The sequence below is a fragment of the Embiotoca jacksoni genome, unplaced genomic scaffold, assembly GCF_022577435.1.
Source record: "Embiotoca jacksoni isolate LCO1_2020_lvr unplaced genomic scaffold, fEmbJac1.0.p SCAF_11, whole genome shotgun sequence".
Taxonomy (NCBI): domain Eukaryota; kingdom Metazoa; phylum Chordata; class Actinopteri; family Embiotocidae; genus Embiotoca; species Embiotoca jacksoni.
In genome coordinates, this window is record NW_027185241.1 from 4,163,251 (window position 1) to 4,176,891 (window position 13,641).

The 13,641-nt window shown below is 42.0% G+C and overlaps 1 protein-coding gene across 6 annotated transcripts in view; it reads right to left on the bottom strand.

Annotated features, from left to right (window-relative positions):
• Window positions 1–13,641, bottom strand: part of grik5 (glutamate receptor, ionotropic, kainate 5) — a 90,599-nt gene that overhangs the window by 21,525 nt on the left and 55,433 nt on the right. For all 6 annotated transcript variants that reach the window (XM_069142395.1, XM_069142394.1, XM_069142391.1 and 3 more), the window contains 8 exons: window positions 13,136–13,297; window positions 11,967–12,131; window positions 8,872–8,969; window positions 8,379–8,544; window positions 3,633–3,811; window positions 2,826–2,879; window positions 1,876–2,034; window positions 1,292–1,444 (listed from right to left, as the gene is read on the bottom strand). In XM_069142395.1, the coding sequence (XP_068998496.1) occupies window positions 1,292–1,444; window positions 1,876–2,034; window positions 2,826–2,879; window positions 3,633–3,811; window positions 8,379–8,544; window positions 8,872–8,969; window positions 11,967–12,131; window positions 13,136–13,247 (1,086 nt within the window). In that variant the 5' untranslated portion in view covers window positions 13,248–13,297. The remainder of the gene's footprint in view (window positions 1–1,291; window positions 1,445–1,875; window positions 2,035–2,825; window positions 2,880–3,632; window positions 3,812–8,378; window positions 8,545–8,871; window positions 8,970–11,966; window positions 12,132–13,135; window positions 13,298–13,641) is intronic.

Genomic DNA, 13,641 nt, shown 5'->3' on the forward strand with positions numbered 1-13,641 from the left:
AATAAGTCAAGCAATAGGTTATTAATCAAATACAATCCTGATTAGGGATGAATCATTAGAGTCACTTTTCAAGCAAAAATACCAAACATTAGCTCCTTGTACAGTATGTTCTAAAATTTTAAGATTTCAGATTTTTTTCAGATTTTTGTCACTGTAACCGGTCTGATAAGACAAGCCATTTAAGGGAGGGCTGCAACTCCATATTTTATTTCCATTGCTAATAAATTTGCAGATTTTTTTTTTTTCCACAAAGCAATTAGTTGTTTGCACTATGAAATGTCAGAATAGTCATCACAATTCCCTACAAGCTGATGTTGTATTTTATCTAACTGACAGTCCCAAAACAAAGATTCAGTTTACAATCACATAAAGAACTAGAATAATCACCACCCGGTTGTATGTCTCCACCAACCAGTCAAATTGCAGTTTACATTCCATGTTTTTCATATTTATATTACATATGTAGTGAAGACTTTCAATAAATGTGGCCAGTAAAGTTGATTCAGATTGAACAAAAAGTTGTAGCAATGACAGGACACAATGCTTTATACAGTTATAAAAAAAAGCTACAAATTCAAAAATGTATATGTTTCACACACATTTTTAACCTAACGGCACAGAAGGTCTATTCAGTCACCACAGTTTCAAGGTGGACACTGAAGATTAGTGTCACAAATTCAGGATCTGACCGAATGTGAACTATGGTCACAAGCTCTCCTTCTGTTCCTGAGTTACAGCATTGAATAATGACCTGAAAAGTGTTTCTGCAGAACATAATGATTTCACAGTGACGTTGACCTTTAACCTTTTGCATATAAAATTCCATCACTTCATCATTTTATCCCATTAGACATTTGTGTGGAATTTTGTCATAATTCTGAGTCTGGAATCACATTTAGCTCTTCTGCTTGAAAATGACTCTATTAATTGATCAAGCATCAAAAACTGAACAGATTAAATTCCAAGTGATTGTTTCAGCTTTAATTCTAAGATGTTATTTAAAAATAATGCTGCAGTTTAACCAATGATTCAACTGTTTCATAATATGCACTCATTGTGCTCCTGTAAAAAAAAAAAAAAAAAAAAAGAACCGACCGTGTCTGTTCTGGTTACACTAGATGTTAATAGAAGTGTGTGCATCTAGAGAAATAAAGATTAAATTAAATTAAGAGCCTACATAAAAAGTTACATCATAAGAAAACATGGGTCAGATGTATGTGTGTGCATGTTCATTAATTATAGTTATTTATAGGACAAATATTGCACACATGCAGGTGGATGAAGTGTTTACCATGCGCAGGTAGTTCATAAGACTGGTCCCGTGTTGCCAGATCTGAGGTGAGGTGCAGCTGAGGGGCTTCACTCCAATTTCCTGACTGCGGTTCAATTCCCTCACGGCCCCCACCACCACGTGCACCGCATCAAACATCAGCGCTGACGAGAGCTGTGGAAGGCGGAGTGGACACGAGGGAGAATCAGGGAGGGAAAGAGAGGCGTGATGGGTGGAAACATGGGAGAGAAAAAAGACAAGGAGTCGAGGGAGAAGATGTAATGAGGAGAGAGGTGGGAGCACCGATGGTTGAAGGGTTAACAGGGATGGAAGGAAGGAGGGAGGGAGGGAGGGAGGGAGGGAGGGAAAATAAGAGGACAGAGAAAAAAGATGTGAGGTACGAGTAAACCAGCGGGGAGAAAACAAGGATGGATACATCAATACCCATTAAATACAAGCAAAAGACTAGCTGAATCTCTTTAACTGCTCCATGAATCAGTGTGAGGAATGAAGTAGCTTAATGTTACGTGGCATCCAAACAGAGCTTTAAAAATCAGTTCCTAATCGTGTGCATGCAGAAGAGCTGGTGGGCCCAAGATACTGACTGCAGGGCCGGGGTACGTGAGGTCACAGCCCTCCCTCCAAGAGAGGTTGAGGCTCCTGATGAACTCCAAATAGAAGGGATGGGTGGTGTTAAACATGGAGAAGCCCACAATGTTGGACTGCTCATCCACGATGTCATCTAGTCTCAGGAGAGGGAAGTCCTAGATAGGAGGAGGGGGAGGAGGAGAGGGGAAGGTGTTTGCAGAGAGAGGTAGAAAGTTCAAGTGAGTGACAACGTTGACAGTCTATCAAATGTTACGGAAGAAAAATACCGTGCAGAGAGAAGTGCAATAAAGAAAAAGAGGGTCTACGGGGGAGAGACAACATCTAATCTCTGATGGAGAGAGAAAAAAGAAGCCAGACAGCGAGGCAAAGGGGAAAACAGTCATACAGGGAAGAGAGAAGTTGATGGAAATGACTCGAGTAGCTGATATGCATACAAGTGCATCTAAAGCACAAGATCACATCACGTACAGACTGCAGGTGGGGAGGGGGGGGGGGTAAATAAATCAGACATGCGGCACAAAATGACACATTAATTCAAATGTTAGAAGCGGAGTATATCAAGGAAGGCAGATGAAAACACCGGAAGCAAAGTGAAGGTGGCAGGTGGCAGAAGAAAAAAAGGCACGTCACATCTGTCACCACCTTCACCTCAGACCCCCTTTTTCTTTCCATTTTTTGCCATCCTCCCCTACACATCCACATCTTTGTACAGTGCGCTCGTTTCTCTGAACTCTCCAACTCTTCCCTCTCCCTCTTTACATCTTTCATCTCCTCTGCCTTTTTTTTCCCCCTCTGTCACCTCTCATTACCTCCCCCTTATCGAATACTTTCTCCGCCTTAGCACCTTTGCTCGCTCATAAAGGAAACAAAAGAGAGGATGAGGAGGAGGAGAAGTGAAGGAACGAAAGACAGAAGAGTGAAAGGGGAGGAATTGGTATGCTCTTACCATGGTGGTGAGGATGTACTTATAAAATGCTGATGTCATCCCCAGCTCTGACGCCTGTAGGACAAAGAGAAGGAGTGGAAAAAATAAAGAAGAGGCAGGTGGGATAGAGAATGTGGAAAGCGGGAATAAGGGACGATGTGGAAAGATTAATGCAGAGAGGGGGGCAGGGGGAGGGCAAAGGGGAAGAGTTATTGAGAGGCAGAGAGCAAAGAAGACGGTTGGGGGACGAAATGGGCGAGAATGTGAAGGAGGGAGAGGGAGCATACGTTAATCACAGTTTTACATCATCGGGCTAACACTAGAACATTTTGCTGAGGGCGGACAGCCGCTCCTATGTGCCCAGTGAAAACATCCCGTACGCATTCAAACTGTGAGTCACCGCGCCTGGCTACCGGCGTTACAGGCCGCACCATGAATCAGAACGAGCCTGGGTAACATCTGCACTGCATCCCAGCAAAAGATGTTCTTTTGTCAAATACTTTCATAAGAGTGTAAGTGATTGTTGCTGGCAGACAGGCAAAGATATTGTTCCCTACGCAACTCTCGAGGGCACAGAAGGTAAAAATAGATGTTAATTCTGTTACAACAACAAATGTGTGGGCTGTGGAACTTCGAGGGAGTTGTGTTATTATTTTACAGATGGTAAGCTCTGCTTGCCCTTCATGACCGTAACCTAAATTTCCCAGTTGGGCACATAAAAGAGAAACGCGTAAATCCCCTCGAGTCATACTGTTTGTACTGTATACAAGAGTAACTTTGAGTCCTGAACACATGTGGGCGGCTCTGAAGAATGTATTGATATTTGACCTTCTTCAGGATGAGATAGGAGACAGAGGCATTGGCGTCGATGATGATGGTGGCCACTTTGTCGTCGCGAATCTCCTTCAGCAGCGGCGTCGGGTCCAGGTTGTCATCCAGCATCCTGACTGACAGCGTCTCCCGAGAGATGAGAAAGCGGCGGACCAGTTCCTCCAATCTCAGCAGGCCTGAGGGAGAGCCAAGGAAAGCAGAAGCAAGCCACATATCAGTGTCTGTATCAGCAGACATGGCACATATTTCCAAAATGTAAGCTGTGCCCGGCCAATGGAAAACTTGATTTACCCTGGAATGGCCACATATTTGTGTCATTTTGCAAAGAGTGATTGATGGTTGGTCTAAATCCCAAGGAAATGACACATAATTTAAAATAGGATGTAATGTCTGCCTTAACCATATCTCTCAGTAGGACCGATTATTCAGCTATTATGAAGCCCACCAAGAAGGGTTTGTATTTATTTCTGCTGTTTGTAGGATATCTCACAACCTAGTAGGCCAGAAAACAGATGATTCGTTTTTGACACGGACAGTGTCACCGCCATTTATACAGTATTTTATATTTCGCCAGTACAACCTCCGCTGTGATGCATAAGATATATTTTATCACAATTTATTCTATGACTGTACATGAATTGGGCTAGTTCCTTTCACACTTATTCTCCACAATTTTACTTTTGCATGACAGGTTTTTTTTTCATCACTCCTCCCACATAAACACAAATTAAGGCAAAAGTGTAGATGCACACTGGTGTGATCTTAATGAGTTAAGCCTGTATATATTAAATTATTTTTTTTTTCAGCTATCCACGTGTGTCTGCTGTTAAGATTTTACATATCACACATATACATGGTTTAAGATATCTCAGAACACACAACACTCTGCTTTGATGAATAACTAATGTTTTATTAGCTGGTTAAAATTTCACAAGATGTCCCGCTTTACTGTCCATTCAGTGTTTGTGAACACTTGTCTAAATCACATACTGAACCATGACTGGCTTCCAAACTAGTTTCATTGCTCATAAACACAGTGTCCTTGATGTAGCACTCTCACAATTATGACATAATCACCATCAGTTCACTATAATCATTTGTTCATAACCGTTACAACCATTTCCATTAGTTTCTATAAAAACATCTTAATGAAACCGACATAAATGTCATATTTTCACATCATTTTCCACCGTTTTCAATGATGTCATCTCAGCGCTCCCTTCATTTGCTATAATTTAATGGCACATAAGTGGAGTATTAATGCCAACTTTGTATATTTCAGTAACAGGCTTTGTATATTAAGGTTGATATTCATGTCATATCTGAACCTGTGCAATTTTAGTTACAAAAAAGCAACAGAAATAAAAAATGTATTTATAAGTTCTAGTGTTAAATTCCAATAAATGTCTCTTCTTATTCATTATGTGTAAGTGTATTATCAAACTATGATGAGGCTTGTCCTATAATAGTGGCATAAATGAACAGAAAAAGGCAATTCAATCGTTAGTCTTCAGTATTTGCATGACAATTAATCACCAGAAAAAAATGTCATGACTATATTATCCCCACCTATATGTCCAAATTTCTTTTGGTTTCACATAAACCTTTGAAACATTTAAATGCTACTGTGCAGTTGCTACAAGATAACAAGTATTTTAAAAGGTCCATCTGGATTGGCCTTGCAAATTAGCTTATAGAATATATAAATGCTGTGGTGTGTGGCATTGGTTTATACTACATATTTTTCCCGATACAAATAAACATTAAATAAATGAATCTATCTGTGTACAATTTACAATTTGTGCAGAAAAACATGATGTCATTATACATTGTACATTGTACATTGCTACAGCAACATGAAAAAATATAATCCCTCAACACAACTCTGCTTGCGAGTCTGACTCAGTTGAAATGTATCTGTGTACAAAGCCCACGTATTCCCAGATAGGTTTAAAATGAATGTCTGCAATCAACTGATCAACATGACAAATTGTTAACACTGTCTTTTAATAAAATAATAAATTTAGAAGGCTGTGCAGTCTTGGCAGAGGTACTGTATGTGCTCTCTGATGGGTTGGTAATGCACTTTATCCTTCACTTATTGCTGTTCAGTTCTTTCAGTAATGTACTGCATATACTGTGAAAAAAAATACGATGTGCATGAGAAAACCTTCAAATCGAACGACTAAACGGGAGACACAACATTTCAGCAAACCTCTGGAAGAAAGATGGACGGACGGAGAAGCAGAAAGAAACACAGCGCTCAAGACAATTTGCCCACTTCAAGTGAATTCCTCTTGAAAATGAGTATAACCAATGGCAGTCAAGACTCACTTGACATCATGTGTGAAATAAGCCTTTACTAGAAAGTCTACTCTGCTGCTTCCTAATTGTAATTCCATAGTAAAGCACCCCTGGCTATGTAAATAAGTGGTGGGGCAGGCATCTGGGGGACCGAGGGGAAGGGGATGGATGGAGGAGAGGGAGGAGGGGAGAGGTAGCACACAGAGCCCTTCAGCAGGAGAAAGCCTCTGTAAGCAGTGGGGTAATCACTGAACCAGGCCAAAACTTTAATTAGTTTGAGGAAGGAGGAAAAAAAAAAATCAATGCACTTTACAGCTTCCTCTCCTCCTCCTCCTCTCTCACATATTCTCTCTCTCACACACATAAGCTCTAACCTCTCTATCTCTCCTGTCTTAACCCTGCGCTCTAGTTACCTCTTCTCTGTCTTTATCCATCTCGCTCCTATACGCCGCGACCATCTCCTCCTCCCTGCGCTCAGTCTCTCCCTCTCGCTGTCCTTAACCTCATCCATCTCATGAAAACTGCATAATGGAATTAGGCTCAGATAGCCGGTTCTGACCCAGACATAGTGCAAGAAGGATACATCGGAAATGACCCAAAAATCTCAGACTCTTGCTCATTTAACAAAATACCTAACTGAAGATGGAACAATTTGATTCATGCCATTAATATGCTGTTGCAAAACTGAACGCTTTCTGAATACATATCTTTATCATGCACGTCTGGTGGACGTCAGTGAAACATGCGACTTCACACTTTACTCACCTCACTGACAAAAAAAAAAAAAGACAGAAAGTCTACTCACTTGAACGCACCACTCTACGCTGGAGTAAACAAGATGAATAAAACAAGTGAGCTGGTGGTGAACATTTTCTGATGTTGAACCTCTGCAGCGCCACAGCTGAGCCGCACACACAGACACATACATACAAGTACCTCAAAACCCCACACAGTACACTCAGGCGGTGGAACACACAAACACACACACACGCACACACACACACACACACACACACACACACACACACACACACACACACACACACTGCCACTCAAAGACGTGTACAGACAAAGTGAACCAAGCACACCGACAAAAAAATTATATTTAACGCACACATATATCCTGCCACACACACACCCACACAGTTGTTCAGAGTGTAGAGCAAGCCTGTTGAGTGGCAGTTAGCACCTATTCAGCAGCCATGGCAACCAGCTCCATGGCGATAGATAGCGGCAGCCAAGTGGGTCAGAGTCTGTGAGTGCGATAACCTTGTAAAGATCACCTTCAAGCCAAATATATTACACACAAACACGGCCCTCGGTATCTTCACCTGTAAAAGCTGCATCTTTTGGCCCCGACGCTATCAGCCAGGCGATCTGTTGCCTCTAATTCTTAAGAGAAAGAAAAAGCCTTGTGAAGGACAAGGCTCTTAGCTACCCATTCAACTGATGATCAAAACTGAAAAAAAAAAAAAAAAGAAAGATGTCTGATGACATTTCAAAGCTCTTTTAGTTCAGTGAAATGACAAGTCCACAAGGAATTCAGCTTACTTTCAGGAAGCCGCGGGAAGGCTGGCAAACTGCTGGGGGGGATAATGAAAGCATCTCAATGATTGGATCAATTTTTCATAATGTCACAGCTTTTTGTTTGTCAAAATCTGCCCTTTTCACACTGCCACGAGAAGTGGACAGACTTCAGTGGTCCCACTAATTCCTTATGTAAGTGCCCTTCAGTTCTTGCTCGGCTGGTGTGAGGAGTCGACAGCTGTACAACGGCTCAGTTTCACTCAGGAGTGGACAAGAAGACAGTCGATTATTCAGTGGAAGAAATGTTGCCACCTCTTTCACTTCATAGCACTTTCTGTCACGTATTCACAAAGCTCCGTTTACAAAGCTGCAGCTCCAAACCGACCAAGCCCTTCAATTCCTGGGACTTTCGATAGGGGAGTGCAAAATAAAATCAATAACGCACTCTTTCAAAATGAAAATAAATAGGGCTAATGACTAAGCTCCGAATCCTCTGTGATGTTGAAGCTCTCTTGAGCGCCTGGCAAGTTAAATCAAATGTCCCCCAAATTCTCCAAATACTGGAGAGGATTTCAAACACCAATATGTATTAAATTGGTTTGGCCTGACGGCCCTCTCAGGTGGATAAGAGACATTGTGCATGAGTAATAAATAGGAGGTCTGCAGCATGTTCTGAACTCTGACAACAGACAGAACTTCATGACCAGACTGTCAAAGTCAGTGTCCAACAGTCATATCCGCCCTAACACTGCGAATGTGCCAACACTCCCACAGAGGCATTTGCACACACACAAGGTAAACAAGCTCGCAAGAACACAGCTGATGCATTTACGCCCACCTAGACACAAACACGGTCGGGCAGTCATACATAATGCACTGTGTAACTACACAACAGGCAGCGTGTGTACTCACACTCAGCCTTGGCGCAGACCAGGCTGGCCGAGGGGTAGCTGAACGAGCGCAAAATGGCTCCTATGGCCAGGCTCAGGTCCTCGTTGCTGGGGTACAGAGTAACAGAGGCAAAGCGCAGGTACGGCAAGCGGGGAGTTTCCTCCGGACCGATTTTTACATGTGGGATCTGCAAGAAAACAATGAGAAAAACCAATGTGTTGTAGTTTTACTCCCTCTTAGACACACACAACAGGATAAAATGTAAAATAAGCAGCATCCATTGGCTTGGCTACAGGGTGAAGAAAGACGAAAGAAAGGTCGCAGGGGCAGAAAACAGAGACCTAAGAATAAAAGGCTTCAGAGAGAAAGAAGACGTGACTGTTGGCTGACTGTAGGAGAAGAAATTCAATAGGCAAGGTGAACTGAATCCCTTGGTGCATTCATCACAACATCGCTGTGAGTAGGAGGGGTAGTAAGTAAGAGAGGGAAAGGTACGAGACATGCATACACTCACCTCTTTCTCCCCACATATATGACTGACAGTAGAGCCAGAAGCGGGGCTGGAGGCGGGACCTATCACAGAGACGACGCCTTTGGGTAGAATCTGGCACACTGAAAGGAAAAAAGGAAAATCAACAGAGTATGCAGAGACACACACACACACACACACACACACTTTTCCTCAGCTCTGTTTTGATGGCAGCACTGCCTTAGCACACAGCCAGGGATGCAGTCAGGGGAAAAGTGTGAGAATTTAAAATGCAGCAAAAAAAAACTACTAGGAGGTTGTACTATGATTTTCGTTTTAAATCCCTCATCGCTGTGTACAGGACAATCTGTGTCAATACAATTTGATTTATTTGGAGAAAAATACTCAACATACAACAGGGCAGCCCATAGGTTGCCTGCTGCTATTATTCGCTTGTTTCGACAGTCGTTTTTAATAGTTTTTAAGACATGTTACTCTAATTATATCTCTGGAATCAGAACAATACCAACAGACTGGCATTCAATTAACAAATGCCAGTTTTCATGACTACCCTTTTTGAGGAGGATGACAATAGTGTGGGAACAAAGCAGCTTCACACATTTGTCTATTACATCAACCATTCATGAGAAAATATGTGACTATTAAATCGATCATTTCTTTGCTCAGGAATAACTCAAGTAAACAGCATTACTGTGATTCTGTGTACAGTACAAACAGCATCGATTCCATTGTTTAAAACCCCAACAGATGTCTCCACTATATCCATGTGTTGTATTTAGGTCTAAAGTCACACATTTTGTTCCAATTAGAGTCTTTCAATTATCATGTTTACATAAATTTTCTGTATTTTGTTTCTTGTAGTTTTCTGTGTACAATATAATGAGTAGATACATGACTGATTAGAAGTAAGAAGGAACATGACAGGTTATATTCACTGTATGTTGTATACTTGAATTAACAGACAACCTCAACTTGTTGTTGTCTGATCAATAGCTGTAACAGACTCATATGTCCACCTGACCAAGAGATTTTAAAGAATCTATGAATTGTTTAATAAATATTCATATTCATTATTATGTCTTCATTAGTGTGCAATCACCTGAAACTAGGCATGATTGTTTTTTTCATTACCTGAGAATGAACCTTTCATATCTACATAAGGAGCAGGTCCTCTTTCATGGAGCACGCCACGTTGGACTGCCATGTTTCTACTGTAAGCAACAAACCACACACTGCTACGAAAGAGGGAGTTTTGCTTTCTTCGCAGCCACTCTAGGCAACCTCACCTGTGGAAACCACTAAATTAACTTTCTTGCTGAGAGTTTTATTCATCATATAGTTTGTCTGTAAAAAAAAAAACATAAAGCTACAGCTTGCTGCCAGTTAGCTAAGATGAACAAGAAGAATGTAAACGGGGGGACAAACCCTGATCCAAAGCTTGTCGATTAACACATTATATCAAAGCATAAGTGTAAAAACAGTAAGTTGCAGTTTTGCAGAGGGTTATGGACTGTTATGGACTATTTTCTTGGCTCCTATGAGTTGTCAGAAGAAATAGTAGTGCACATACACCCCTGTAACAGGCAAATTATTTATAAATTTCAGTTTTTATAAGGATTAAACTAGTAAGACAATATATTTTTTAATGAGCATTAACAGGGCTGGGAGCTATATTTTGTTAGCTTTGGACAGAGCCATGTTAGCTGTGTCCTCATTTCTAGTCCTGATGCGAAGCCAAGCTCATTACCAGCAGGCTGTAGTTCCGTATTTAACAAACAGATATGAGAGCAAGAGAGCCAAGAATTACATGTAAAAAAAAATCAAACATCTGTTATTGACCAGTCCCCATAACAAACTTAGTCTGACCATGCTATGCATTCAGGGACTAAAGTATTTAAATTATTCACTTGCATATTTCTGTATAGTATCTCTTAATGTGCTTCAAGATATTTTCTTTCTACCCACCTGACAGATGATTTCAGACACAAATGAAATGAGTCTGCTGACTTAACTGTGTTATTCTGGGAGTCATGAAGCTCTTCTCTGTCTGGTATATTTGGTTGGTATTTTATTTCATCCCAATTACTGCCTCTCAGTATCTGCCACTGTCTGTGAATGTGCGAATGTGTGCATGCGTGGCTGCGTATGTGTGTGAGTGTACATGCTCACATTGTTCCTGTGTGTGTGAATGTGCATCTGCAGAGAGGGATGTGGGTGCATGCATGTGAAAGTGCCTGTGTGGGTGAGTGCGTGCAAGCGTGTCTCAGTCAGCTGTAGCTGTAAGATGATGAGCTCTCTGATCCAGAGACCAAAAAAAACGCTGCAAGCAAACAAGCTTGTCAGAGTCTCCTGCCCATCGGTCAAGGACACACAGACACGTACACACGCACGCCTGCAACTCAAGCATGCACATATGTACACAACCCTTCTCAAGCACACACAGACATTTTGCCAGTAGCTTGTGGCAGGGTCGGTGACCTATGAGAATAGGAGCAGGGAGCCTCTGTCTCCTCGGTGGCTGGATTCAGCAGTTCTTCTGTCTTTGTGGACTCCAAACATTCTGTTTTAACTCTGTATATCAATACAAATTTCATGGAGAAGCCTCTGTGGTGTGCCGCTGCTTTCTGTTGGCCTGCACTGCTCATCTGTATTAGTATTTGATGATTTGTTTTTATCATGGCTCGCACAGTGCCAGCTGTTGCTGGAAGGCATGGGTCCTCTGGTTTTAATGAGACAGTCTTAGTGGCCCATTACTGGTCTCCAATGACATGTAAACTAATCATCAAAAGCCCTCACTGGCTCCTAATCGCATGAAAGTGGTGGTGTTTTATCATTCTGGTCACCATTGGAGGTTTTTGTTAAAATAAAGGCAGCTTTTTAAAACACGTGATTATCTTTTTCAAAGCGGTATTTCAACACCCTTCTGAGGGGTTTTGGATTAAAACCTGCAGTATTACTGTATACAGAACTGTTCTTTTCTACTCTGTATTAGTGGTCACTGTTTCCCTGTGCTAATGAGACGCAACACCTTCATGCTTTTTGCTGAACTTCATCACTCTCTAATGGATTGTGCATATCTGCTCCACTGGTTGTCTTTGGAGTGCATCGGCTCCACTCACTGGTGTCAGTAGTGTCATACTGGGAGTCTTTTTGCAGCTCGTATATGTCCACCTCCACTCTGGCTCGGGCCGGGCCCTCCATCACGCTGTTGATGTTCTCCCTGGCCAGGGCCAGCGCCAGCCGCTCGCCGCGCCCACACACAGACTGGTCATCCAGGATTGCCGCTGCAGAGGCAGAGAGGCAAGGATAGATTGGTGAAGATGGAGGGCAACGAGAATGGAAGAACAGGTGAGCAGAAAGCAAACAGCATGATGAGGAGGAGTAGAGCTGGAAGACTGTTTGACAATGTTATCTGTGCTCAAGTACATGTGGGAATGTGTGGTGGGAAGACAAGTGGAGTTTACAGAAGAATCAGAACCGCCGACTAACAAAAGAATGATTTATCCTCACTCAGATTATTACACGGGAGAAAATCCAAACAATATCACAAATTAAAGTAGTAGTTCAGCATGTTGGGAAATATGATTACTTGCCTTCCTGCTGACAGCAACATGAAAAGACTTACACCACCGTTATGTTTCTGTCGTAAATGTGTAGCTGGGAAATGGCTTGTTTTTGGACAAAGGTGGGTCAGAAATTGTTGGTTTCAACTTGTCATAGCAGTTTGTCTTACATATTTACCATATGTTTTCACATTTTTCATGAAGCTTGCCTTTGACATATTAATGATTGTGGGCAGAGATGATTCGGGCTCAGTGGAGCCATCCTTTGATCCGTTGAAAAGCTGACAAATGCTTCTGACAGGCATTTAGCACAATATCACCCGGCTTTGTAACAGATTTTTTTTTTTTTTTTTTTTTCAAAATTTATCTCATTTACATTACTTTGTGTAACATCTTGGTACATGAGCTGTCTTGGTCAGACAAAAATGTAATCCAAGAAGATTAAAGGGCAGATTAAAACGACAGAAATAATCCTACTAAATATGTATCTGCCAATCAGAGAGGAGTAAAATTGGGAAACTTAATGGAAGGTTTTACTGAAATATTTGACGATATTATTAGAGCTAATTTGGATTTTAAGTGCTTCACCGTCAGTCTACCTTGTCTACTGTTGAGTGTGGTGAGCTCCTCTTTGAGGAACCAAGACAGAACAAAAACAAGAAGTGGATGTGGAGAAACTTTTTGCCCCAGATCAGGTGGATAAGGGAGGATGGCTGTCCACTCACCCATTCGGACGGAGGAGAGCAGGGGGGCCTGACTGAGGGAGTGTGGCGGCATGGTGATTAGCAGGAAGGAGAGGAAGTGTATTGACAGCAGCAGTGCTGGCAGAGCCGGCATCTTCTACTGCTCCTCATGGAGAACGGTCTGCTGGCTGCCTGTACCACCACCTGCAGGAGCGGAGGACGCACTGCATGTTAATGGACACGAAATCAACTCTCCCAGCACAAGACGTCTCTCTTTAACTTGTCATCATGCAGTGTAACTTCAGTTTGCACTGTCACACCTCCATGTAGTGGGAGCACCTGTAATTTGACAGCACATACAGTACATTTTCACACTCAGCTATGAAGATGTTCGCTGTCACATCACACGGGCAGCCCCGTACCATGCATACAGCCTGTCTAATAATAAAATACAGTACACACAACTCTATTCATGTCTCCTGTGGAAAGTCTGCCATTTAGAAGTGACAGGATCCAGCCTTAAGGAGATCTCCAGAGGCAGTTCAAAG